The 26,345-nt window shown below is 35.3% G+C and overlaps 1 protein-coding gene across 1 annotated transcript in view; it reads right to left on the reverse strand.

Annotated features, from left to right (window-relative positions):
* The window catches only part of LOC149793389 (fibrocystin-L-like), a 151,923-nt gene that overhangs the window by 60,359 nt on the left and 65,219 nt on the right, over positions 1-26,345 (reverse strand). Inside the window, exons 23-28 of the mRNA XM_089968992.1 lie at positions 21,561-21,805; positions 15,974-16,159; positions 7,540-7,716; positions 3,651-4,934; positions 2,969-3,160; positions 251-409 (exon numbers count right to left, since the gene is read on the reverse strand). Of these exons, the coding sequence (XP_089825118.1) occupies positions 251-409; positions 2,969-3,160; positions 3,651-4,934; positions 7,540-7,716; positions 15,974-16,159; positions 21,561-21,805 (2,243 nt within the window). The remainder of the gene's footprint in view (positions 1-250; positions 410-2,968; positions 3,161-3,650; positions 4,935-7,539; positions 7,717-15,973; positions 16,160-21,560; positions 21,806-26,345) is intronic.

Consider the following 26,345-nt stretch of genomic DNA (forward strand, 5'->3'; position numbering starts at 1 on the left):
TCCAAGATAAATGACTTTGCCAAAAGGACAACTTCTTTATTTAAATCTTAATTGGTGAAACCCTTGTATTTCAACCATTTCTGAGGCAAGAAAACATTCTTGGCACAAAAAAGGAGTTGAAGTACAAAAAGTGTAATAATATTAATGATTTAATTCCAAATATTTAATATTGTTTATATATGAACACTATTCATAAAATGTTTAACAGGTTTAACTGTAGCACTGATGCTAATTTTCGAATATGATTCACCTGTAATGTTGGTGGGTGGTGTGAAACAAATAAAACTGGTGGCAGACTGTAAGGTAGTGCCAGCTGCACTACAGACATTCCCACAGATAGTGACAGATGTTGCATTACGATCAAGCCCTTGTCCAGAGATGGTGACTGCTTGCCCTCCAGCAATACTACCTGTTGAAATGAACAAACATTAAGCACAAAAAAAATAGGTGAAAAAAACATTCATGCACCTAGAAATTTCAAGTTATGGATAAGATTTACAAAGTTAAAATTCTGTCTGCTCAAAAATATTTGAATATTCATTTCAGCACTAGAGCAGCTAGAAACAGAATAGGAAACCAAATCAACAATATGTTTTGTTTTTATACCAATATAGAAGCACTCTGTGAGAGCCTTCTTTTCTAGACTTTCCTCAACCATAAATAATGTGTTTGGATAATATAGGCTTATAAAATTACACAATTTTTTTATTATTCTTTCATTATAGCCATCATACAAATCCTGAGAAGAGTCTTTGAAGCCAAAGCATGAAGAGCATGGGGACTGCAATACACTCAAAAGAATTGGCAAAATTTAACACCAGGCAAAACATGATCAGTTTAAAGTTTCCACAGTGAAGCTACCAACCTGGTAATGTTTGTTGTACATAATCCTTTTCTGGGACAGTGCATATTTATATAAATCAGTTGATGAAAAAAAGATGAGCATCTCAAAAGAAACCAAATTTGTAAGATCAACCGAGACATAACCACTTCAGAGAATCATCTGATGCACCTCATTACACATTTTTATTTTGATCAGTAAAATCATAATACATAGATAGGTAAGCTAAAAGCATAATACAGAGATAGGTAAGCTAAAAGCATAATACATAGATTGGTAAGCTAACAGCATAATACATAGATAGGTAAGCTAAGAGCATAATACATAGATAGGTAAGCTGAGCATAATACATAGATAGGTAAGCTGAGCATAATACATAGATAGGTAAGCTAACAGCATAATACATAGATAGGTAAGCTAAGAGCATAATACATAGATAGGTAAGCTAAAAGCATAATACATAGATAGGTAAGCTGAGCATAATACATAGATAGGTAAGCTGAGCATAATACAGAGATAGGTAAGCTAAAAGCATAATACATAGATAGGTAAGCTGAGCATAATACATAGATAGGTAAGCTAAAAGCATGATACATAGATAGGTAAGCTAAAAGCAAAATACATAGATAGGTAAGCTGAGCATAATACAGAGATAGGTAAGCTAAAAGCATAATACATAGATAGGTAAGCTGAGCATAATACATAGATAGGTAAGCTGAGCATAATACAGAGATAGGTAAGCTAAAAGCATAATACATAGATAGGTAAGCTGAGCATAATACATAGATAGGTAAGCTAAAAGCATGATACATAGATAGGTAAGCTAAAAGCAAAATACATAGATAGGTAAGCTGAGCATAATACAGAGATAGGTAAGCTAAAAGCATAATACATAGATAGGTAAGCTGAGCATAATACATAGATAGGTAAGCTAAAAGCATGATACATAGATAGGTAAGCTAACAGCATAATACATAGATAGGTAAGCTAAAAGCATAATACATAGATAGGTAAGCTGAGCATAATACATAGATAGGTAAGCTGAGCATAATACAGAGATAGGTAAGCTAAAAGCATAATACATAGATAGGTAAGCTGAGCATAATACATAGATAGGTAAGCTAAAAGCATGATACATAGATAGGTAAGCTAAAAGCAAAATACATAGATAGGTAAGCTGAGCATAATACAGAGATAGGTAAGCTAAAAGCATAATACATAGATAGGTAAGCTGAGCATAATACATAGATAGGTAAGCTAAAAGCATGATACATAGATAGGTAAGCTGAGCATAATACAGAGATAGGTAAGCTAAAAGCATAATACATAGATAGGTAAGCTGAGCATAATACATAGATAGGTAAGCTAAAAGCATGATACATAGATAGGTAAGCTAACAGCATAATACATAGATAGGTAAGCTAAAAGCATAATACATAGGTAAGCTTAAAGCATAATACATAGGTAAGCTGAGCATACTGCATAGATAGGCAAGCTAAAAGCATAATACATAGGTAAGCTAAAAGCATAATACATAGCTAAGCTAAAAGCGTAATTCAGTGTACAAAGTCATAATGATTACACCAAAATTATGCTGGTCAAAAGGTATATAAATCCATTGTCTCATTATCTGCTAGCCCATGTAAGGCCACAACAATCTTACACTACAGTGTACACTAAGCCATATACAATAAGACTGTCCAATTGTTCTTCAAAACAAACTGCAATTCTGTTCCAAAGCAGAATTACTCCAGGCTTTACTCAGTTATTCATACCATTCTCCCCACTTCCAATATATATGCAGAAGTGTCCCTCACCCCATCTGTATGGATCAAAATTCTACAATGATAGTGCACAGCTACTAATGATCCCAAGTTATTACACCAAAGTTCTTTCTCTTTACCAGTATAGGAGGATCTATCCCAGGTTATTACCCCAAAGCTCTTTCTCTTTACCAGTATCGGAGAATCTGTTCAAGTTATTACCCCAAATCTCTTTCTCTTTACCAGTATAGGAGGATCTGCATCACATTACATATGTAGGCATGCACATCAGAATGTCCACTCTTTCTTCTATAAACTTGTGCTGAATTAAAGAATAAGCATTATTCAGAATAACAATCCTTACCAATGCTAGGGCTGATGTCAGTGATAGACAGCATGTAGCTGAACTCCACATTTGTGTTGGATGACCCTTTCCCTGCCACAATCACCACCACTGGGTATCTCCCTGACCCATGAACACCCAGGGTACATATTATGGATGTAGGGTTAGATGATGACACAGTGCAGGCAGTACCATCAATGTAAACCATTACACCTGAAATGGTTTTTTAAAGAATGTATAACAGAGCAAAACACACACACACACACACACAAATGCACACACACATGCAAACACATGTGCACACACACACACACACACACACACACACACACACACACACACACACACACGATCAGATCACTCAAGATCACTAAGAGATGCCAAGTAACTTCATACAGTAAATAAAAGGCTGTGTAGCTGTTATACTTAACCCTATGTTCATATGGAAACAACTGTCATTTCCATTTTTAACACTGTTAAAGCAGCAGCTGTTAAAATATGTGATAGAAGGTTAATAACTTGAATGCACCTGTGATGAATTCAAGCTTTGCATATCTTATCCATTCAAATGTAACATTTTCTTAACATGAACAAAATAACATCTGTTAGCATGATTTAGATCCAAATTATGACATCTGAGACTAATAAAGCATCCATACCATAGTTTATTCTGATTCAATGCATAGAAAGATGAAGAACTTACCTGAGGCAGCAAAATTAGATCCTGTGATGGTAAGTGTATCCCCACTCACTCCTTCAATTGGGTTGATCGATGCAATGGTGGGCGAAGCATTAACTGTATATACAAAACTCTGAGAGGGATAGGACTGGCCTTTTGATGTCACTATTACTGTCACAGTGGCAGCAGCATGGGCAGCTGTTATACAGATGATCTGAGTTAGTGCAACAGATTTAATTGTGCATAATGTGCCATCCATCCGTACAACAGTGTCACTGACAATAAAGCCATTCCCACTGATGGTCAAAACAGTGCCTCCATGGATACTGCCCTGGGAAGGTGAGATGCTGGAGATTACAGCACTGCTTTGGACCTGTAGTGAACCAGATGCTTTCCCCAGATCACTGACCCTTACAATTACACTATTTACTCCAACAGGTGCACTGGTAAATGAACAAGACAGACTAGTCTCAGCTACAGTAATCACATTACATGGTTCTCCACCAATAGTAACTACCACATCAGCAGTGTCAGTTCCAAACTTTGTACCAGTAATAGCAAGAGTTGTTGGTCCTGTCACTGTTGTTGGTGACACAGAAGATAAAGTTGGGGTTTGGTCAGTGGCATAGGTGTATTGGCAAATATTTGTTGTCATCTGACATACAGCAGTCAGATGTTGGGAGTTGATGGAAACCTGGACAACTAGACTTTGGTTACTTTCAGACCCAGACTGAGTCTCACACATTATTTCACTGTATGTCACATTATTAATTTCACATGCATATCCACCAATCGTTACTAAAACTGCATCCACATCATTTCCAAATCCTGACCCTTGTATAGTCACTGATGTGCCACCTGCTGTAGAACCCCAGCTGGGGTTAATGACTGTGATGACAGGTAAAAGACCAAAAGTACGATCATACGAATTGCTGATCATAACAAGCGCATACCCTCGGTTCCCAACACGCAGACTGACCTCTTGTTGTACTGCAACTGTTGGTTTACCCTGTACATTTATTTTGCACCCAATTAAATCAACTGCTGCCTCAGTCACTGTGCAAACATCCAAACCAAAACTAACTTCATTTTGGCAGTTTGTTGAGGCAAATCCACTGCCTTGGATGATAATTGTGGTTTCTGTGGTGCCATTGTTATGGCTGAGAGATTCAATCATGGGAGTGCTGCATGTGTAGAAAGCAAACCAGAACTTGCTGAAGTCATTGCCAGTAGGAAGAATATCAGTGCAGCCTGATACCTGTGTATTATCTGGTGCACAGGAACTGGAATCCACTGGATTGTTCGTCCCTACAAATAAATAGGACATCATCAAGATTAAGTAGATCAGAGGTGGGCAAACTTTCCAGTGCAAGTGCCGTATACACAAATTTACACCTTGTCGCTGGCCACATAGTTCATTAAGTAAAATAATTAATGTTTGAAATAGCAATAACAAAAGATTTTTCTAAATAACATCATAATTAATTTTCAGTTGTTAATATGTTGTTAATATTTGAAAACTTAAACTTCAAAAGAAGCACATTTATTTGATAAACAGAGTAACATAAACAGAGTCAGTGCGAATGATGACTTGTTCCTAGGCTGCATGAAAAAAAAAAAACCCTTGGTGGGCCGCATGCAGCCCGCAGGCCGTAGTTTGCCCACCCCTGAAGTAGATTTAATTTCTACCTGATATTATTAATGATAGGAACTAGAATCTATAGAACTGCTCACCCCTACAAATAGGGCAACAACAAAATAAACTGATGTAATTTTTATCCATGTTATATTAATGATTGAACAAAGAATACAATTTTCTCATGACCTAAATATAACAGACACAAGAGGAATAATTTAGTGTTATATACAAAAAGATGGGCTATTTTGCTTAAAGTTATAAAATGAAGAAAATAATAAAAACACAAATATCAGCAAGTTTACCATAGAGTCTTGTCTAAAATGTTTAGTTCATTGTATCATTCTTTAAATAAACTGCACCAGGAATGAATATTTTCAACTGTGCAAGTTGGTTTTAAACTTTTCAACCATCATGTTTCCTTTTGACTATTTCAAGAATTAACGTATGTCAAATTGATAAATTAATAAATAAATCTGCTGCTGGATTTAAATAATTCTGTCCTCCAAAAAATATATTTTATCAGCAAAATTACACTTCACTTTTATAAGCAACTAACCATACCCCTCCCTTGAATAGATGTGCCCTGATAACTCGAGAACCCAGTAATAACGTGGGGTCAGGAATGGATCCCATTTTTTAAACCTTTACAAATACCAAAAAATGAACACCTATTTGTTGAACATGATGAAAATCACAATACAAACTGACAACTGACATCCTGATATACTGTTTGTTTTATCACCAAAAACAGTAAATAGTTCCTGGACATCTGAATTAACATTATAATTTTTTTGACTTTTAATAAGAAGTCATATATTTTGTTAAATGTTCTTTCCCAACAATATTCTTAGTACACTGTAAATAACAGTATTCAATGAAAGTTTGATAAATAACGTAATACACACCTACTGGAGGCAGCACATTAATAAATAAATACCAATTAAAATAGTTTTGTCAAGTGAAATTCTTGTTTTACTTTTGTCTATTAGTTCAGGTTAAGCATAATCATCATAAATCCAATGTGCCCTCTTGTATTCAAAATGTAAAAGAGGTCAATCTATCATTACAGCTGTCCGCATTTCTGTGAGAAACTAATTAAGTGCTGATCATGTTTTGATATATCTGACTTGTCGAAGTATTTGTTGTATTTTTGCACTTAATTAAAAGTAGACTTGCTTTGTATTTTATCACTTTAATTTGTTTGATCTTTTGTATCAAATAAAAAAAAGTAGGTGGAATAAGAGAAAAGTTAAAAGGCATGCAAATCCTATCTATATAAGAGCTCTGTGTCCCTGGTTATGTGCCAGGTCAACTCATTCCAATTAATCAGTTGAACACTGTTATAAATATGGCTGTGTATGTAATATAATTACAATTAATCTGCCTTAAATTAGCCTACTCATTCACAAATGTGATCAAAGATAGCAAGTGAAGCCAAGTGAAATGAGTTCATTGTGGAGAAGCAAGTTTCAGAGTTTGTAGTTAACTTAAATTTCCTGAATTGGCACAAAAAGATTCCTCTAGGATGAGATGTTTTGCTATTACTTGCAATGAAATCACAGCATCAATATTTTTCTAACCAAACAGTAAAAACTGACTGAGTTTTGACAGTGACAGTTGATTCACATATAAAAACGTCCCAAGTCTTTGAAAAAAGTTATCTTGTTTGGTTCCAAATTAACAACAAAAAGTAGCAATGTAATACACAATGTTTTCATGTACATGTGAAGATTGTTGAAACCAGCTGGAATAATGTTAATGATCTTTAAACAATGGGGATCTTGAAAATAAAGGTAATTTATAAAGAAAAGAAACCAACTTATCAGGTGCTTTACTGACAATTATTCCAAATGAGAAAATAAAATGAGTATTAAGTACAGTCAGATTGCCCCTCCCTGTGCAATTTTCTCTATGTTCAGTAGTGACTGCATTACTTTTTATGTTTCTTTTTAGGTCCCTCAGTAACTTGCACTATCACTTATAGTGTAGTCTATGTTTTTGGCCCCATGTAAGGGGACATTTCCATATTGTTATTTAACATTTTTGCAAATTCAAGATTATGGAAATTTGTATGATTTTGGCATTCACGTTACTTCCAAAGTTTCCATGAGGTTAAATTTTCAAGGATTTCTATTTTCAGTCACAAAATGTGAGATACCCCACACAAAAATGTATCTTATTTGTGGCATTTCAAAAACATCTGAACATAACAAAATCTTAGAACTCTGAATAAGCAAGTTTAGTTTCAGTTGGCAACATAATGTGTCTTTTTACCTGAAGATGTGTTGTACATTGCAGTTTTACCAGCAACCTTGACAGAAACCTCTCCCACATAAGAAGTCTTGTTGGTTACTACAACAACACCTCTATAGCTAATGGCCTGATTAAGGTCTACAAATCCACTCCAGTAATAGTATGTTCCAGGTAAAGTGAAACGGAACTGGTAACTACCTGTAAATGAAACAAAATATGCAAACAGGCTATATGAATATATCTATATGAATATATTTAGCATCTCTTTGAGACGTAATATGAAATAATACATAGAATATATCTTGTAGTTGACATAAGGAAATATTTCATAAGTATAAAAATTGCACTGACATGAGTGGCAAAGCCAAGAGTGACAATACAAATGTTTCCACTTCACAAGTGAAATATTTCCTTATATTTACTCCAAAAACATAGATTGTCATTTAATTATATTTTTAAGGCAAATCCTTTAATCTTGCAAGGATTTTCTCCATTCTTTGTTAATGTAATTAGTGACCGTATTACTACATTCTTAAAGATAAGTCCAAAAATTTACAAATTTTTTTAGGACAAGGACTTTTTACAAATTTAAATTGTACATATAATGCTTCAAATTGTGTATTTTATAAAATTAAGAGATTTTTATTTTTATTAACATTTCTTTTGCAGACTGATACATTACTGTACAAACATGACAGAATGCTCCAACAAACTTCAGGGCATAACATCATTAAGCAACTGATTTTAATCATTGTGAGTTTACTTGTATGAATTTTGGTGGGTATTTTTGTTTATTTTTGCGTTCAGATGGCAATTTTTGCAGTCCATTTTGACAACAGAAGCTGCAGCCAAATTTTGATCATCACTTAATATCAGTTAGCAAACGATACTAATCAATGCCTGATTTCTCTCTCTTTATCAGACACGATTATAATTCTGATAACATTTGAAATTGTTACTTAAACAGTTTTATTAGTATATGTAATCAAATTTTTTATGCTGCATGGAACAGGTATAAGATAATGAATAGGTGACAAAACATAAAATAGCAACAGTTCATGTAAGTTCAGCCACTGACAATTTGCACAATTCATGCAGATAGCCAATTGTAAAAACATTGATACCTGAAGCCTGCTTTTTGTTGTTTTGGGTTCATTTTAGGCATTCCTGATGGTGCCTTCTCAATGATTATATCAGTGAATACTAGATGATCAACAGTCTTGACACATTTTAAGATCTATCATCCTTATGGGGAGAAAGAGAGTAGAAGGGTGGGAGTCAGAGAGAGGGGGGAAGAAAAGAAAAAGACAAATGAAAAAGGCATAAATATGGAAATACAGGGCTGAATAACATCCACAAGGACAGATGATACTTCCTCAAAGTAAAATGTAACTAGTTCCAAAAGTGATCTCACCACTGTGGCAATATAAACTGTCTCCCAATGATATATTTCTACATGTGATTACAAAATAGATAAAAAAATAGGTTATTTAAGTGCAAAGTGAATATCATCTACATTGATAACCATGTAAAGAATAAGATCTTAGACATGTTTGATTAACAACATGTTGTCAAGGCAACACTCATTATATTAACAAGCTTTATTTTCTAATTATTCATTAACATTCTGATTAGACAGTATTGGAGAAGGGACATTGTCTGACTAGTATCACTAACTGACCAGAATTCATGCCCCCAAACCAACAAAAATTCTAACATTTAATTCGTTAACCCCTGGTGCCCCATTTATACGTCAATAGGTAGTACCCAACTTCCAAGCTCTGTAGTGTCACATTTCGTTTAATGTACACCAAAGTGGGTGGTATTACAAAAAAGTAGACAGATGTAGCTCTCCAATGATACCAAATAATCAGGACTTTCTACTTGTATTACAAAATACTGAGGGAATAACATATATTTTTTTAGACCCGATTTTTTTACACCCGAAGATTTCAATCATTTTCGGAATCTGATTTTGTGTCCGGATTTGAGGCTTTTAGGCCTGAGATCGGTCTGAACTGCAAAAGGTAGGATAAGTTGGGAATTTGGAGTAAAAAGTGACCAGGACACAAAAATGATGAAAATGATAGATCTAATATGCAAAAAAAGAAATCCAACTTTTACCCTTCTGCCCATGCACGAGCTAAATAAAAATAAAAAAATGAAAACTACATTTTTTACACAACTAGGCATGAGACTAAGTGAAAATGTCCAGATGTATTTAGATGTATTCAGAAGGAGCCCCAAAATGCATTTCCTACTCCCATTTTAGGCAAAAATGATGAAAATCTCTAGGGGTAATGAGTTAAATTCAAACTGCTTTTTTGGTAAACATCAAAATTACTGACCAATCAGAGGTCAGTTTGTTTTGCTGATATCTAAGGTGGGTTAAAAACTAATTGTCATCTCAGGGTCTGGTTTGAAGTCTGATCTAAGCATTTCCATCCCACATGAACCCAGAGAAAACATGTCATAATGGAGATTGTATGGCCAATATGCATAAGACAAAGACCGTTAAAAAGGAAATATTTTAGTAAATTATGTTTCTCCAACATATGAACATCAGTATTCAATTACTTTCTGGTACCTTTAAAAGACTAAAAATGTATGTCTATATATTATACATATTACAAGAAGTAACTCCTGTTGATCAACAACACTTGTTCTTGGTAGGTGGCTACCAAAATCATGTATTTTTACCAGTTCAAACCTGAATGAAACCTGTATAAGGATGCTCAAATATGTCGGGAAGGGTGGGAGAGAATGATAGGGTAAGTATTTCTGGAGAAACATAATTTAGTAAATACATTAATCTCACTAACAGGAGGAGAATAGGTATGAAGGGGAGAAAATGATTGAGCATCTAACCTCTGCCCATCTCACCTAAAGGAGAATGATGACTCCTCTACTAAATAGATGCACTTCTCGGAATATGAAGTTAAAACAACTTAAGATTATGCATTTATACACATATGAAAGCAATCCCTGCATGATCCCACTACTTGTTCTTTGATATAAATTCAAATCTTTCCAGGGTGAATCCAGCAAAAGTTTCAAGATCATGCCCTGGACTTAGTGCTGTCGTGAGTAGGAAGTGGCAACTACTTGTGGCCCAAAAAGAGTCAGCTCTCTTCTTTGCATGTCATGCAAATAAAAGCTGGAGAAAGAAGACTAAGCAAGCTAGCCAAATGACTCCACTATGTCTTTAATTCTTTTTAGATATTATGTTTGAAAGTCAGATTTGTGGAAAATGCTTGCTTTTGCATGAAGTTTCTCTGCTGCTTTGTTACAATATCTATTTTGATTCAGTTTGGATGCCAACACTTTTGTTGTGTCATGTAGTGAATATGCAACAGTTAGTTCTGATTGGAGGCAATGATTTTACTCTGTACTAGAACAAGCAATAACCACCAATGATAATTTAATGTTAACATATTTCACTATGTGACATACTGGAAGTTTAGCCCTCATCTTCAATACAAGCAGACAAGCTGTGAAGCAACAGCAAAACTTGGCATTAAATTAAAGTTGTTCTCAAATGATCAGTAAAGTACTTAAATAGTACATGGGGAACATCTGGAATGTCTTCTTTTGGCTAATATGTTATTTGTGGCCAAGCATACTGACAAGATAAATAATCAGCCATAAAATGGGGGGATGGGGCAGATTTCAAACATCCCGAGTTAGTCACCTTGTGTTTGCTAATTTGTAGAAGGCAAATGGGTGTTGTCACTAGTTTTTCTTTGTAACTGACATCAATAAGTGTGTGCCTGTTATGGCTGTCTCAGGTGAATTCTCAATTTAAAGAATAAAAGAGCAAATGACTAATAATTATTCTTGACTGCTGAAGATTAAAATAATGCATAGGATAAGTATGGTTTTGAATTGATTCTTCACCTTTTGTTTAATCAATATGGGTATTGATATAGAAGAAATATCCATATATCAATCAAATATTTTATGCCTACTGCCAAGGATGTGATGGATTTTGTATATTTGTATATTTGTATGATATTAGGCACACCAATTAAGATACTCCCATATGATAATGCAAAGGTCAAGAGATTTTGTTCCCATTCTACGGTCATACCTGGTATCCCATGACCTTGCATCAGATCACCTCTGCATTATATGCCATCTTGACGTATCAGTCCCTAACCCTCCACCTTTATCTGCTACTAAGAGAAACCTCCATATGATAAATAGAACAAAACTAATGCACGACATCCAAGCTAACCTAACAACTTGCTTACCTCCTACCGCAGAACAACTCGATAACTGTCTGCGTTCATTACTTGACAAACATGCCCCAGCTACCAAGTGCAGAGTATCAATTCAAAAGTGTTCTCCATGGTATAGCAGTGTTAGGGATCAGCTTCGCATGGCTAAAAGAGACCGCCGTAAAGCTGAGAGGCTCTGGCTTTCCACCAGACTCACTATTCATAAGCAAATCTATAAAGTCGCTAAGAAGAATGTCACAAATATAGTCCATGCAGCGAAATCAGCCCACTACACTACTAAGATCATGGAAAGTTCCAGCTGCAAAGAGCTCTTCAAGATTACTAACAAGCTAACGTCAAGGAACAAATCAGCACCACTTCCAACTACCTTCTCTCCAGTCAACCTTCCAGACATGTTTGCAAATTTCTTCCATGACAAAGTACAAACCATTAGAGATAAGCTTGACACAACAATTTCAATTGACTCGTCGTCACCATACAGTTGGGATACAGAATTTGAGAGGCAACCATTAGCAGCATTTGAACCTGTCTCTATGGATTTCGTATGTACAATCGTGATGAAGAGTGCACCAAAGTCATGTGAACTTGATCCAATTCCAACATCACTGCTGCTTGAGTGCTTAGATACAGTATTGCCTTCACTAACTGATGTTATTAATACCTCTCTCTCATCTGGGGAATTCCCATCATTTTTCAAAACTGCCATTGTAAAGCCTCTGCTGAAGAAACCAACACTAGACCATAACGATTTAAAGAACTACCACCCAGATTCTAATCTCCCATTCATTTCAAAAATCTTAGAAAAGGTTGTTCTATCCCAGCTTGAATCTCATCTAAATTCAAATAGTCTTTTTAGCAATATACAATCTTCATATCGCCCTTGCCACAGTACTGAAACTACTCTTCTAAAAGTAGTTAATGACATTCTCTCTGCGTTGGATAAAGGACAGATTACAGTCCTCACCCTTCTTGATTTGTCTGCAGCATTTGACACAATAGACCATGATATATTACTTCACCGTCTCCAGCATGTATTTGGCATTCATGATACAGCCTTACTGTGGTTCAAGTCCTACTTGGTCAACAGGACACAAATTGTATCTGCAAATGGAATACACTCCAGCCCAGTTGATCTATGTTGTGGTGTTCCACAGGGGTATGTTCTTGGACCTGTTCTCTTCATTCTGTACACTCAGTTGCTCTCAGGTGTCATAGATCATCATCCAGTGTCTCACCAATTGTACGCTGATGACACCCAAATATACAAATCTAGCCACCCAACTGAAGTTGATGCTACCATCCAAGGTGTAGAGAGGTGCATTTCTGATGTGAAATCATGGATGACTTCTAACAAGCTGCAGATGAATGATGATAAAACTGAGGCCATTCTGATCACACGACAAAGACTTTCTCATTCACATCCTTTACCTCAAACAATAAATATCAGCAACGTCAACATTAAATTCACACAATCAGTACAAAACCTAGGTGTTACTCTGGACAGTACTCTCACATTGCACCAACATGTCATGAACATATGCACGGCTGCATATGTTGAGCTGAGACGCATCAGCTCAATTCGCAAATATCTTTCAGTTAATGCCACTAAAACACTTGTGTGTTCATTAGTACTTTCAAGACTGGATTATTGTAACTCAATTCTGTCTGGTTCATCTCAATATCTACTCCAGAAACTTCAAAAAGTTCAAAACGCAGCTGCTCGGATCATACTTAGAGTACCACGATCAGAGCACACCTCCCCGCTGCTCTGTACCCTACACTGGCTATCCATTCGATCCAGAATCAAAGACAAAACTTGTTCTCTGTGCTACATTTCAATGTCGGACTCTAGTCCTACATACCTATCTGACCTCACCCATGTGTACACACCAGCAAGATATTTACGCTCCTCTTCTCACAATCATATACTCCTTATTCCCACTATGAAAACAAAGTCATATGGACAGCGTTCTTTTGCATACCAGGGCCTAGCAACGTGGAATGAATTGCCCAGTGAACTTAGACACAAAGACACAGTGATCACATTCAAGAGGGCTCTAAAAACTCACTTATTTCGACAGCAAGAACAAACTTAAAGACCTAATAATGTTTCCTACCTGAAATATTCTCAGCATGTTTTTTATTTTTTAATGTTTTTCTAATTTCATGTTGTTTGTTTTTGTAATAATATTATTATGTTTCTTATCTTATAGGTGTTGTCTAATGTTGTAAAGCGCTTAGAGCTTCTAAAGAATTAGGTGCTATAGAAAGTCCTCATTATTATTATTTATTATTTGGTTGAACAGATAGTTCATTGCAACCAAATAGTCTGACATTATGTACACTATTTTCCTTTGGATCCATTCCCCCCAAAAACTAGGATGCACTGAGGTTACCTTCATTTACAGGTGACTTATGAAGAGACTTGCACTGTCCACTTTCTGCTGACTGTCACAAAGTCCTTTGTGCCCCACCCACCTGACAAATTAGCATCAGGACAGATTGTCATTTCTTGTACTAATAAAAATAATTCGACCACTAGCCACACCCTGTCTTGCCAATGAAGCAGGAAATATTTGTTGTTGTTGTAGGGTTTAATGCCATTTTTCAGCACAGGATAGGCTATACATTGCTGCCAGTATTAATGGTGGAGGAAGAACCGGGGAAAACCCCAAAAAGAACCACCGACCCACGAGAAGCTACTGGCAAGCTTTCTCACATAACCACATTAGCTGAATAAGAGAAAGCTGAAAGCGTAATGGAGAGCGCTTTAGACCACTCGGTCACTTGAGGCCCCTGGAAATATTTTAGTTTTTTCAATCTCATAATCTAGTAATATAAAGGAACCAAGATAGGGTGCCACTATGCCAGAAATAGACCCACTGTTAAACTGAATAGACCAAGGAGTTGAAGAAACTCTATCACCATAAAGAAACCCCCAACACATGCCTTCTCCAACACATGAACAATACTGCAAATGTATTGGTGACAAAGATCAACCTCACAGACACAAGTTAAAAAGTCAATAAAATAAACAAGATGAACAAAATGTTAGGAAGGGACAGATCCAACTTCTCCACACTGACCATCCATCCTTCAATGTGAAAGAGGTAAAGAAAGTTGTTCATATTGTAAAAAATGAAACACATTTTAACAGTAGGATACAATTACATAGCTTGACAGCTTGAATTTATTGATCAATATCACACAGATAATAATGACCTTTAAAAATATCAGTAAAATCACTGTGAAAGACACAAATGTTATATACACTAGGTATAAACCTTCTAACTTACTATACCAATGAAAATGCAAGTTGGATGGTTGCAATGGATTCTTTGAGGCACTGTTCACAGTTGTAAATAAAAGTTTAAACTGGTATACATCTTGGTGGCAACACAGCAGGAACAAGAGGGTGGGGAGTAAATCTGTAGAAGTTTCCCTTCATCTACATGATCTATAGATATAATGATGATTTTCATCTTTCAGGAAGGGATGGATTTTGAGGGTTGCAGAGAGCAAATTCCTCATATTAATATGATCAGGTAAGTATTTTTCATGGAGAAATAAAAGATGCATTGCCTACGCTTTGCAGCTTAGACATAAATTATAAGTACATTTCTGTACAATGTTTTTTCTCTCCGAAAAGACAGCATTAGACTGTCAGATAATACAATAAAACGTATTGTTTTAGCATGCACCAAAGTTAACGACTCATTCTGGCCATTACTGACAGGTTGCTAATTAAAGACTACAACTGCATTCAATGACAAGAGACCACCTTTTGTCATTCTTCTCACTTCTTAAAATAGAAAGTTAAAAACTTTAAGACACAACTTAATCTAATGAACTTTAACATATGCTCATCTGATTCATAACTGTTGTCATGTATTCTGTAATATTAATCTACCATTTATGTCCTTAGATCCTGAAATATGTTAATTTTTTTATATAAATCAGTAATATTTTGTTGTCATTACGTCAATTCAGGATATTTGCAACATAAATTTGTTGTGACATGACTAATGGCAAAACATGTTTGATATAATCTGGTTTATTCTACATATATTTCTATTACAGTAAATATTCTAAAGATTTGTTGCAAATATTTTGTAATTTCCATAACTTAATGCTATCAAAGCGAAAATGTCAACTTAATGTTAATCTGACCTCAGTATAAAAACTACTGACATGCGCAAATGCTTAACACATACCATCTTTACTTTGAATTGGGCTGCCAAACCCTTTTTCCATGTTGACAGCAGCACTAGCATTGACAGTCTGATGGACAGAGTGGGTGATGCCATTGACAAAAGTTGGGGTGCTCCATGTCCATTGCACAATGTCTCCAGTCTTGACCTCTACATAATTTGGTTTAAAGGCATAGCCTTCACCAAAGTCTGCAAAAATACACAGAATGATATTTTTAAATGTGTGATTAATTCTCTACTTAGTAAATGAACATTCTAAATTAATGATAAGAATTTGATTAAGTGAATTGTCTGTTTTCCTTGAGATAGTTTTTTAATTTTTTTTATAGGAATTATTACATCTCACTGCAAAAAAAAATCATTCAGGATTCTAAAACCGCAAGTGTGATCTGAATAATTAGTTTACTTAGTTATAAAAGATTCCCGAGCCCCACAATTATCTCAAAAGCTGTTGTAACATAAATATATAAGTATTATGAAAAAATTTATGTAGATAAATTCCAAATGAAATTATACTATGAATTCACTTTGTATACCAGGCCAACTTCTAATACAGTGCAGGGAGTTTGGAAGGAGGAAACTCACAAAGTGTTCTGAGGTCCCAATGGGGGATGGGTTTGCATAGCCCCCATGAAGACATACAATTGAATGTAACTTATCTGTTCATACAAGCCAACTGAAAATGGCTCAATATTCAAATCTGTATAAAAGATAATACTGTTCTCTTTGAAGCATTGAACACATTTACAAACAAAAGCTAATCATTGTCAAATATCATCATACATATGTGCCTGCCCTTAAATAATCTTAACCATATAAACATTAATTTTTAAACAAATGTTTATGTCTTTAAAAGCCATTAACAGTGGAATAGTCTTTATTAGATACAGTCTTTGCTGCTTTCAACAAATTCAGAAGGAGGTTTAAGGTAATGCAGGTGTCATTTGTATTCATCTCTACACCTATTAGAAACTGGATGGTACTATTGTTCAAACCATTTTGCAGATTGAGTGTGGTTCATATGTCACTGCTGTTTCTAATTCTGATACAGAAAGTACATTCACGATTCTTTCCAAACTACAAAGTGATTTATAGCAAATCTGGACCAGACAGCAATTGAGAGCCTGTTAAGTGTGAAATTTTATAATCACAATGAATGCTATTTAATGGTCACCAGTCTGTATCTTTTGAAGGAAACCAAAAAATATGAGTTTTATTAATTTGTTTAAAATCTCTGCAGTGCACAATGAGATATAACTCTTCCCTTTTAATTTAATTGACTATACACTGACTGGCATTCATTCACTATTTTTATAACATTTATTAGAATCATATTCAAGTTCAAAAGTTGCTGTTTTATTATAGGATTAAAAAAATCCACTTGTTTTACATTCAGCCCCCTTTAAACATGAAAATGTATGTCAACAGAAAATCTAATGGCTTAGAAGCCAATCCACTGAACAAAATTTAAATCTACAGTTTTTGATGGTCTGGTCTTGTCACAAGTGTGAACATGCATCTCAAGTCTGATTTGCATAATATCAAACGAATTGGGATGTTCCACTTAGTTTAGTTTACCTGTGTAAATCAGCCTAATAGGCTCTCTGACAGCAGTACTCAAAGGACTATTGTCAGCCTGTCAATAGGCTCTCTGACAGCAGTACTCAAAGGGCTATTGTCAGCCTGTTAATAGGCTCTCTGACAGCAGTACTCAAAGGACTATTGTCAGCCTGTTAAGTAATCAGTAAAATGGTTTTACCACCAAGGACATTTTTTCTGTACTAAAATTTGCAGATTAGGTAAGAGGGTAACATCATGTCCTTAGGAGAAGGATTGTTAATTGGTCTTAAAAATTCTCATGTTTGTAGCAAAGCAAAAAATTCACAAATAATTGTAACTTCAGTGTAGCCATACCCTATATAACAGTAAGCAGTGTTAAATAAAAGACACCAAGTTGACTCTTCAAAAGACTGAGAAGAACATAAACTACTTTGTACATTCAGACTTGCATCTAAATTTCCATATAACAGTTTGGTAAGAAATTTTTCACCTCTGTTCAAAGTAAAATAAATAAGTATAAGATATGAACAAGAAAGAATGACTGAGTCACTAACAGCCTCCTGTTTTGTGAAGCAAAATGAAAAGAAAAGTAATTACATAAAATGGCACTTCCTTTACTAAGATATAAAAATTAATAATGCCCCTTCAACAAAGTACAAGTATTTTAAGTACAATAGGTTTCTTCAATAATACTGTATATACTCATTTAAAAGTAACTCGACTATAAGTTACCACCCTCCCACTTATTTAGGGCTGAAAAAAGCTCATTTCTCTTTGACTAAAAAGAAGTTGAGGTGTACAGTAGAACCTGGCTATAACACGATAATTGGGGTCCAAAAAATTGGATCACATTAATATCAGGGTCATGTTAATGTGGGGTTTTACAGTATTTTACTTTTTTTTCAGAGAACAACTCATTGGCACATATACGTGTATTCATGTCTAATGTATATGATGAATATGGTATCAACACTGTTTACTATCATGCTGTCATGGCATACAGTTCATCTATAATGCATTTAATTCCATTGAAAAATTGCACACAGATTTAAAATATTCAGTAATTCATTCCAAGATCATTGTGTCTGAATTCAAAGTCTAATAAACAGCATGAACAGAGTATCAACACCATTTACATGCCGTCTGATATCGTACCATTGGGGCTTGCAATTAATCCATATATATATATATATATATATATATATTGCATATATATTTAACCTATTCAATAATTTTGCCATGCATCATTATTTGTCTGAATGCAATGGGAAAAATTAACAGCAAAATTAGGTTAAGAAAGACGAAGTACATGTACAGTTCATTATGTTCCAGGGTCTATGAACGGTGTCTATAAAAAATTTCATACTACTAAAATGTTCTGATATGCATTCAGTTACATTTATCCATTGCAAATGTCCAATAATTAATGCTTGTATGCCTATTCATTTGAACAAATATAGCAAGAATAAATAACAATCAACACATGCTTTCCATGTGCATATAACTTTTACTTCAGATTTTGTGTATATCGAAAGAAACATGCGAAAACTACTAATCATTGCGCAAAGTGCAGAGAATGACTTGCGTTTGTGAACTTGCTTTTCCATAACAGTAAAATATTTTTATAAAAAATAGGAAATTAATAACGAGTTCATAAACAAACACCATACCCATGTAAAACCAAAGAACTAAGTGCAGTAGGTCTGCAATGGTCACAAGTCACTTCTATAATTTTTTAAAAGCTGAACGCATGTACAATTTCATACCCTTTCAATTTCCAGCCAATAAAGAAGACATTATTTACTGGTCAATAAATGCACTGTACTTTGAAAGTCAGATGTATCTGATGGTGGGACTTGTTAAAAATAAACAAAGCAAACTGAATGGATAGACTGATAGGAAAAATAAAGATCACCACCACAGAGTTGTCTGACCTAATGAGGACCGTTTTCACCTCAGAGTTGATCTTTTCAGAAGTGAAAGGCATTGATGACAGCCTTCATTTCTAGGATATTTATGTGTAAAGGCCTTTTCCGTGGCTCCCATGTATCATTGATAGAGGTGACGGTTGGCAACAGGCACTGGTACCTACCCTTAATTCCACTTCAGGCTTCTCCAGTGGGATTCCCATGGTCAGCTGAACTGGGATATCCCATTGATGCAGGAATGATTGAATCTCAGGCATGATCATGACAGTTTAATCAAGGTGACTTGAAAAAGGGGCACCATTGTGCTGGCAATGTCTGCATAAAAAAGATGACCAAGAGGGATCAAGTCCACTGCCACATCGAATAAACCAAGGAGTTGCAAGAGCTCTCTTGCTGAAATCCAAGTCATGTTGTTAACAGATTCGACGAGTTCAAAGATTCTGGTAATATAAACTCTATGAAACACACTAGATTCAAGTTGGTGAAGAAGTCCATACAGAGATGGACAATGTTATGGAATGAACGGAGGTCTGACTTTCCCAGTTCACCAGAAAGCCTAGATGATCTAGAAGAGAAAGATCATTCCAGTCTTGGAGTAGGATAAAATTTACCATGTGTTGCTGGAGGATGTATCCATGTATGCTGCCATCATTGTAGATGATGTCAACTGGAATAATCTGAGTAAAAGCCAAGGAACTGATGTTGAGGCCAAAGGAAAGAATGGTGAACTGATAAGCTGTGTCTCAGTAAGCAAAAAAAAGGAGAAAATGTTCATGACATGGGGTGGATAGGGATGTGAAGATATGCATCAGTCAGATCAAGACTGACAGCATACTCGTCTCAACAACCAGAGAGGCAGATTGAACTTGCCATCTCCATCTTGAAACTACTGAGGTAACTCCAGTCAATGATGTGTCTCAACTTGCTGTTTGCTTTCCAAAAAAGAAAAGCCTTGAGTAAAACCCAATGGATTGTGGCTAATTTTTGGAGGGGGATGAGCGACTGTATCTCCTCTTGTAGAAAGGCATCCTTTTCTTCCAATCTGATGGTGTATTTGAGGAGAGGGGAGAAGAGGATGGGGAAGGTTATTGTTGATGAATAAAACCTGAAGCCCTTCTGAATAACTTGGATCACCCCCCATTCTGCAGAAGCAGAGAGGTCCAGTGAACTTGAAATCAATTTCTTACCACCTCAGTACGATTTATTCCTAGGGATCGATGTAGGTGTACCTGTGACTGAGAAGATCCCCTGTTCTGAGGCTGCTTAACATCCCTTCAAACTGGCAGAGACTGAGTGGTTCCAAATGCCTATGTTGGTTGAGCAGAAAGGTGGAAAGGCAGTTCCTGAGCTGCCTGTCTCTGAACTTCCTCTATTCTTCCTCCAAAGCACTGGTAACCCGAACAGAGTCATCAAGAAAGGGAGGGTATGACAAGGTTGAAGAGACATGGATCGCAGCGATGCAACTCAAGAGTAGATTGGCCAAAACTCATCAAAATATTTTCCATGGTATGGTGAGCAGCCCAGGTCAGTGATCCTAGCAATCCTGGCTGTCACCTCATAAGTGTGGCTCCATTGAGTCTGAAAGGTGCCAATGAGGACAAATACAACAATGAAGAAGGTGCAACAATATCCTTAACCAGCTCTAATGAGCATGGAGAATATCTGTCCACCTTATAAAGCAGATGAGCAGACATATGAATAGCTATATTCTTGTCAAGTGCTGGGAGATGAATACGAAAGGCATCTGTCACCTTAAGTCTGTATCGTCCTCCTTGTCGAGATCTACCAATTCTTTAGCGCAGCGGTAGGGTTGGAGGGCATTCTGAAGTAGCCAACACATTATAAATGTCCTCGATGGTTGCTTGAAAGCTAAACTTAAGTCCGTTCCATTATAAGATTTGAAAAATGGAGGATTTTAAGGAGTTCCATCCCACTCACAAGCATGAATAGAGAAACTGGTAGATGGAAAGAACTGATTGTAACATGGCTTCCACATCATAATACAGCCCACTATAAAACTATGTTCAAGATGGAAAGCAGGGTGTAAAAAAGTTTATTAGAAAAGTTCTGAATTTACTGACTGATTGTAAAGTTGTACTCACCTGGATCTGTTCCCTGGTTGGTAATTTGATGTACTGTTGCAGTATTCTGAATCTGGCAGATCACCTGAGTTGACTTTGTTAATTCCACATCACAAACATGGTCACCAATTGTGATTTCCACATCCGAAGAGTCCATGCCAAACCCACTTCCTGTTACAGTGATTTTTGTCCCTCCCAATAATGAGCCCATGGTTGGGTAGACATTGGTCACATCCAGTTGCACATTTACAGTAGGCAAATCACCACTATTAAGAAGCAAAATAGTAATGTTTTTGTTGCATTTAAGACAAACAGACAGTATAAAGTAACATTGTGAAATGTATGGGACAATTATGCACATTACCATATATATTCACATATAAGCCGATTAATTTAGGAAAAAATAAGGCCTGGAAGAAGGGGGGCTTGGCTTATGCATGGGCCAATGTCTAAACTTGACAGTTGTTTTGTCTTTTTCTTGATTACTGTAATGGCTGTAAATCTTGGAACATGAAACAATAATTTTTTTGTGTCCTAAGACATAGGCATGTAAAAAAGAGTAACTTTGGTGACCCAACAATTATTAAACTGTTACACAATACTATAATTGGTTTTCTTATTATTTTGCATATGCATATTTTCTGATTTCTCCAATACGAAGTTAAATAAAGGTAAATACAGACTTCATAATTCACAGGCCAGTTGAGTTTACCAGGGAGACCATGTTGAACTATAATGTACAGTACTTACGCAGTGCATAACGTGCATAGCATCACTTAAATCCTTACTTTTTCCCAAACATATTAAATGCAGATTTTGCTTTATTCATTGTTTTGACCAAATTGCATTCTTCCAGATAACATTCCAGCTAGTCTTTAATAGCTGTGTAATTTACACTGAATCACACGCTCATGGGTTACTCATTTTCAATGATATAAGTGATCCTACAAATTGAGGTATTATTTTTAAAAAGGTACCCACATTTAATTGTACAAGGTACATAATCATCATGGTTTATATGTTCACAGAGAGTGGTAATAATAAAGGCTAAAATTCTCAATCAATCAATTTTAGTTTTGTGTTTAGCTGAACAAACATCATAACTTTCCACAAAATGGAAAGCTTGATGTTTAGGCATCTCCAATGTTGATAGTTGGCCATTTCTTTCGTTTTGCAACAGAAGTACAGGCCAGTTAATCATTAAAACCCTGAAACTGGCTTGTGATAAGAGGGAATTTTGACTGGTAATTATACCAGTACATTGATTTGTAATTGCCTTTTATTCCTTAATATTAGCATGATTACCGTAGTTTTGTAAAACAGGGTCAAAGGCATACCTATGAACTTTTAAAAAGCCAAGCAGGGAGACTGAATAAAAAAAAATATAGATTGGGACCTAAAATCAGTAGCTTTTTCATGGCATTTTTTAAGCCTTGTTTTCACTAAATGTTGATTGATCTTCCTGGTCCAATATGCATGAAATTTAAAAGTTTCTCCCTGTGATGTGCTCTATTTTCCCCCCAGGACATGCACTATTTTCATATGCTGGTCAGCTGTGGTCAAACTGCACAGTAGCTAAAAATTAGTCTTAAATAAATAAGCAAGAAAGCCAGCATGATTAATTAACAGTTAATCCTTATCCATGCAACTATTTTGTGAAAACGATTGGCCCTCCATCGTAATTCAAAGAAATCATGTTCTACACTTTTGTGTGTTATGCAAGCACCAGCAAATGATCGGCAAATAAAGGATTCCCAATTTTGTTGAACTAAAGGTACCAAAATAACCATCCTCATGGTACTGTACATGTGGCAACTATTTTCCCCTCCTTGTATATCCAACCATATTCCCTTATTGTCAACTTGTAAAGCATTTAGTATTGTTTATTATAAAACATGTATTCTGAATTAGTTTTTTGAGGACACACTTGCTGCGTGGTATGTATTTTTCATTCTTTCTTTTAATTTAATGATGGTAATTATCATTGGTATATACAGTATAAAACTGCAGGTGTTCACTCATGTAAGTTTCTTTCGAGGAAATGGTGCTATAGCAGATGGAGTTACAGCATTCATAGTGATCATTCTTGGAACTGAAATTAATTGTGGATGATTTTATTGTTGTGGTTTACTTTTTGTTCTGGTTTATTGTTTTATTTTTGTATTATTGTATAGGTAAAAAAACCATTAATTTATGTGAATAATAATTTAAACTTAACATTCTATTTAGTGAAGAAGCAAATTCTTTATAAGTAATTATTTTGTCACTACAATAATTCGCAGGTGATACAACAGAACATGCAGGACTTTTCTTGTTCAGAAGAAATGAAAATCGAAGACATAATGTAATAATTGGGAGTTCTCTGCAAAAATCAGATGATATTGTGAAAATGTGAAAGTTTACAGGTATGGTGTAAGGTTGCTTACATCAAAGCAAACTACAACTCAGCTTTTACAGTATTAGCATCAAACCGTATTGTTTGTTTGTTGTGTTGTCATCTTGGGATTACATTTTAATGAGTTAGGTATTTACAATTTCAAAGCAAAGTAAAAACATAATTACCGGTCCACTGATATAAAATGTCCAATGCAATGATGCATAAACAAACAATAATCGAGTCAAAAGGGAGAAGTGTTACAAAAACTATATTCTTGTCATCGTCTCATCAAATTATACACAAATCTAAATTAGGCAGAAACAACAAAACAGAAAATTAAATAAATTACTTTTCAAACAAGTTTACACCATTTCTTTTTAATAATCATGCACGCCAACCTCAAGATAAGTATACATGTAATTTTTTAAAATATAACTTTGCCTAAATAAATGCATTTACAACTTACCTTGTGCATCTTGAGATGTCTCGGAGTTGTAGGTCGGCTTATACACGGGTCATGCACTTTTTAGTGTTTATACCTGCTCAGTTGGGCACAGGCTTATATGCAAACAGGCTTATACGCGAGTATACATGGTATTTAAAACTTGTTTGTTCTGATAATGTTGAAAAATAAAAACAATGGCAAGGTAAACTCCTCTAACAAGGATCATTAAAAAGTGAAAAATATTATTTTAAAATGTTATTCATCTAGTAATCTATAAATGATCATATATAAAATGGCACAATTTGAATTATTGTTTATTCAATCACAGACCAATAAAAAGAAAATGTTGACAATTTTTTATTTCTACCATAATCAATTTCACTGAATTTTTGTCCCCTGCATATAAGAGTGAGGTTAAAAATGTTCACAACAATAGAATCAGATTAAGATCTTTAAGACAGATGTAAAGTTATTGGGGAGAAATCAAAAGTAACCCAGTTTCTTTGTCCTACTTGAACATAGTTAGAGCAAAGATAAGAGGTAATTGTTGTTGTTATAGGGTTTAACACCCTTTTTCAGCACAAGATAGGCTATACATGGTGACCAGTAAAAATGGTGGAGGAAGAACCTGGGAAAACCATTGTTCCACGAGTAGCTACTGGCAAGCTTTCTCACATACCCACACTGGCCAAACCTGAGACTTGAACCCACGCAGACAGAGGTGAGATGACAGTGATCCATAATGGTGAGCACTTTAGACCACTTGGCCACTCTGGGGCTCCCAGACAAGAGGTAAACAATGGATCAGTGATGTTGACTTTGAAGATAAAACCTGACAGTACTTCTACATGTGCCATAAAACTGACAAGTATAAATGTACCATGCTACATCCATTGCCTCAAAAGCTTTTATGATAAAAAGCAGAAACAAAAGAACCTTTTGCCCTGTGACCTGGATCTCAAATATACAATGCAACATAAAACATTGTTTATAACATTTCATAGGGGACTTTTATTTTCAGAAAATTATAACCAGTGTTACATTCAAAATGATTATTTATTTTTCAAAATGCTTTTGTTCTTGTCCATTTCAATCATGTTGGACATCTATGTTGTAAACAATTTTTGATTATTTTCAAAAGTCATATGTAATGTTGATACAATTTTCAAACAACATACATTTGAGTAATAATACACTCTTATGTGGAATGTTTTTGTTTAACAATTTGGTGATGCACATGTATGCAAAGATTCATCTCTTAATCCCAATGGCTTAAAAATTACCAAGTGGAAGGGGGGGCCCAGATTGGCCGAGTGGTCTAAAGCACTCTCCATTACAGATCACTGCCATCTCACCTATATCTGCGTGGGTTCGAGTCTCGGATTCAGCCAATGTGGGTATGTGAGAAAGCTTGCCAGTAGCTTCTTGTGGGTCAGTGTTTTCCCGGGTTTTTCCTCCACCATTAATACTGGCGTTAAACCCTACAACAACAACAACCAAGTGGAAGAGAAAATGTATTGGACAACGAAAACTATAGAGTCATGACCCTGACCTTAAAGACGGCACCCAAAATGTGGTATGTAAAATATCACCTAGTGATGATGTACATTCATTCATTATTCTTAAATGACTTTAAAGTTACAGAATGAAAAAAAAATATGTTAGATGGATGGACTGACAGTCAGACAGAAATGTAGATACATGTCCCCCCCCCGTCTCATCAAAAAGGTGCAGAAGAATTATATACATCTGATGCACAATCTACAGGTCATTAAAGCTACTAAACTAGGTAACTGATGTATTACTACTTTAAAACATGTATAATTCACAATAGGTCAGTCCATTATACAGCATCATATAAAGAATAGTAGTGAACCTGTATAAGGCATTTGAGGAAGAATAGCATATATACCCCTTTATAAGTCCACCTGTTTAACGTGAAAATAAATTATTAATATAGAGTTGGGGTTGTCTTATAAATGAG

Source organism: Sinohyriopsis cumingii, chromosome 8 (assembly GCF_028554795.1).
Source record: "Sinohyriopsis cumingii isolate HCF-2022 chromosome 8, ASM2855479v2, whole genome shotgun sequence".
Taxonomy (NCBI): domain Eukaryota; kingdom Metazoa; phylum Mollusca; class Bivalvia; order Unionida; family Unionidae; genus Sinohyriopsis; species Sinohyriopsis cumingii.